We start from the raw sequence: 2,920 nt of genomic DNA, 5'->3' as shown, positions 1-2,920 counted from the left end.
GGTACCGCACGCGCGCGTTCCCACCCCAGTCGGCGTCCGTCGCCCGCACCACCAGCACCAGCGCGCCCGCCGCGTTGTTCTCCCGCAGACGCGCGCTGTAGCGCTCCTGCGAGAACACCGGCGCGTTGTCGTTCACGTCCAGCACCCGCAGCGCCAGCACCCTGCTGCTCTGCAGCGCCGGCCACCCGCTGTCGGACGCCCGCACCGTCACGTTGTACTCCGACTGCTGCTCCCGGTCCAGCTCTCTCGCTGTCACCACGCGGTAGTGGCTGCCCTGCGAGTTCTCCAGGTGGAAAGGGACATCCCCGTCAAGGGAGCAGCGCACCTCGCCGTTGGCCCCCGAGTCTCGGTCCTGCACGTGCAGCAGGGCAACAACAGTCCCCGTCGGGGAGTCCTCTGAGATCTCATTTAGTGCCGACCGCACGGAAATCTCAGGTGCGTTATCATTGACATCTGTAACTGCAATCGTGACTTTGGCTGTGTCGAAAAGGCCTCCACCGTCATGCACCTGCACTTCAAGTTCGTAGTAGTCGCCTTCCTCGAAGTCCAGGCTTCTCATTAGCGTGATCTCTCCAGTCTCAGTGTTCAGATGGAAAATACCCGATGCCATGTCCGACAGTTTTTTCAACGAGTATTTCAGGTAGCCGTACAGACCCTCATCAGTGTCGGTGGCCGTGACGGTGACGAGGGTGGAGCCCACGGGCACGTCCTCCGGCACACGCACCGTGTACTCCGCCTGGCTGAACACGGGCGCGTTGTCGTTCGCGTCCACCACCGTCACGCGGATCCGCGCCGTGCCCGTCCGGGCCGGATCGCCGCCGTCCATCGCCCTCAGCACCAGCTCGTGGAACGCCGCCTCCTCCCGGTCCAGTGCCTTCGCCAGCACCAGCTCGGGACGCTGATCCCCGCCGGGGCCCGTCTGCACGGCCAGCGAGAAGTGCTCGTCGCCGCTCAGCTCGTAGCTCTGCAGGGAATTCTGTCCCGAATCCGGGTCATGAGCCTCGGCCAGGGGAAACCGCGACCCCGGAGCCGTCGTCTCGCTAGTTCTAAGTTCTATTTCTGGTTCGTGGAAGCTGGGCGCGTTGTCATTGATGTCCGTGACTTCTACTTCGATTTCGTAAAACTTCATTTCCCCCTCCACTATCAGCTCACAGCGCAGCACGCATTTCTCCACCAGCCGGCACAGCTGCTCTCTGTCGATCCTCTCGGCCGTCACTAAATGTCCCGTCTTCCCGTGCAGAGCAAAATACTGCGTCCTGTCTTCAGAGACAACTCGGACACCACGGTCTGGGAGCGGTGGTAGCTGCAGCCCCAGGTCTTTGGCCACATCGCCCACGAACGAGCCCTTGGGCATCTCCTCGGGCACCGAGTAGTGCAGCTGCCCCCACGCCGCCTCCCAGGCCGCCAGCAGGACGCCCCAGAGCAGGACTCGCTGCTGCCGGCCCCAGCGCCTCCCCGCAGAGCACATCGCCGCCGCCGCACCGCCGGCACCGCAACACCACCGGCAGATCCCCGCCGCTGCTCACCGATCTGGCTCAAGCTAAAACTCCCGTCAGCCGCTTCCAGCTGCTGCCACTGGGCTCTCCGCCTCGCTGCAGAGCGGTTCCGCAGCGAGGGGACTATCACAGACCGCCCGGCCGCCGAGCCAGGAATCCAGCGATCCAGCGATCGAGCCGGTCCGCAGCGGGCGGGGCTGCAGCGCTCCGACCTTCCTCTCGCTCCTCTCGGTCAACAGCGGCGCTCGCAGCCTCCTCCCGGCACTGCAGGCACCGAGCGCTGCCGAGAGATGCCCGCCCTGCCTCGCCCACGGGCAGCTCGCGGGGAGAACAAAGTCTCCACGGAGATCTCGCCTTTGTTCCAGCTTACCTATGCTTTAATCATTGACATTGTTTCTACTGCACGGGAAAATGTTTTTATCTTGGTGATATAACACGCATATAAACCTCTGTTAATATCACATGTGGACTAGCATATGTAGAGTAGCAGTAGTAGTTTAACTGCGGGAAGCAGAAACTCCGCCACCAATTGCAAAGACTTTTTCCTCAGCCTTTCAGCAGTTCAGAACAGTGTTCTGGAGTAGGGAAAGTACTCATGAACACTCGCACAGGTCACAAATCCAGCAGTATAGTAAGGGTGCCTGCTACTTTGAATCTGCATGTCCGAGAAAGCTCTGAATAAGTCTGTATTTCTCTCCATTTTCAAGCCATGGCATTTTTCTATAAAAGCTTATTCAGTAAAGGCCTTATAGTGCTTACCCTGAGGAATTAGTGCTCCCGTGCAGAGCTCTTTCAGATCCTCAGTTTATCCGACTCAGCAGTGTAAGAGTTTCTAGAGAAGCCTTCACTCAAAAGATGGGGGAGCACGCACACAGAGGTGTAACTTTCATATTAACACAGCCATATGAAACTTTGTACGTCCAACACCGAAACAACAGTAGCCAGAGGGGGTTTTATCCACATTTTACAAGGTCCAAATTACACAGCATCGAAAAAAAACTATCGGGAAGGGTAAATCTCCAACTGAACCCTATCATATACCCCTCATTCTGAAAAACTAAAGATCCACCCTCTCTGATTATTTCACGGGATCACTGAAAATGCAGACCAGCACTAATGGCCCGAGGAGAGAAAAAGAAAAAGAAACACAACAGCCCCTTGCCGCCAGAACGAGATACGAAAGATTCAGGGAGAAAGGGTGTGTGGGTTTACAGACCTGTGGTGCGTCGGGGTCTGTGGGCGGCTCTCCCGCGACGGCGCTGCTACTCGGGCTCGGCTTGTCGCAGGGCTCCCCGGCCAGAAGCTCCTCGGCGGGCAGGATGGGCAGCGGCGGCGGCGGCCAAGCGGCCTCGGCGGCGGCGCGGGCCGGCGCGGCCACGCACAGGTTGTAGGAGTAGGGCAAGGTGCCCTCGCAGAAGTCGGGC

At 59.3% G+C, this 2,920-nt stretch overlaps 2 protein-coding genes across 2 annotated transcripts in view; both read right to left on the bottom strand.

Moving 5' to 3' along the window:
* Nucleotides 1-1,483, bottom strand: part of LOC114068939 (protocadherin gamma-A10-like) — a 4,132-nt gene extending 2,649 nt beyond the window's left edge. The window contains exon 1 of the mRNA XM_027905415.1: nt 6-1,483. Within this exon, the coding sequence (XP_027761216.1) occupies nt 6-1,468 (1,463 nt within the window). The 5' untranslated portion in view covers nt 1,469-1,483. The remainder of the gene's footprint in view (nt 1-5) is intronic.
* Nucleotides 1,484-1,622: 139 nt separating this feature from the next.
* The window catches only part of LOC114068938 (protocadherin gamma-B5-like), a 12,233-nt gene continuing 10,935 nt past the window's right edge, over nt 1,623-2,920 (bottom strand). Inside the window, exons 3-4 of the mRNA XM_027905414.1 lie at nt 2,713-2,904; nt 1,623-1,814 (exon numbers count right to left, since the gene is read on the bottom strand). Coding sequence (XP_027761215.1) covers nt 1,623-1,814; nt 2,713-2,904 — 384 coding nt within the window. The remainder of the gene's footprint in view (nt 1,815-2,712; nt 2,905-2,920) is intronic.

Source organism: Empidonax traillii, unplaced genomic scaffold (assembly GCF_003031625.1).
Source record: "Empidonax traillii isolate 1590-97213 ecotype Southwest subspecies unplaced genomic scaffold, ASM303162v1 scaffold1152:size184241, whole genome shotgun sequence".
In the NCBI taxonomy this organism is placed as follows: Eukaryota; Metazoa; Chordata; class Aves; order Passeriformes; family Tyrannidae; genus Empidonax; species Empidonax traillii.
This window is presented reverse-complemented; position numbering and strand designations above follow the sequence as displayed.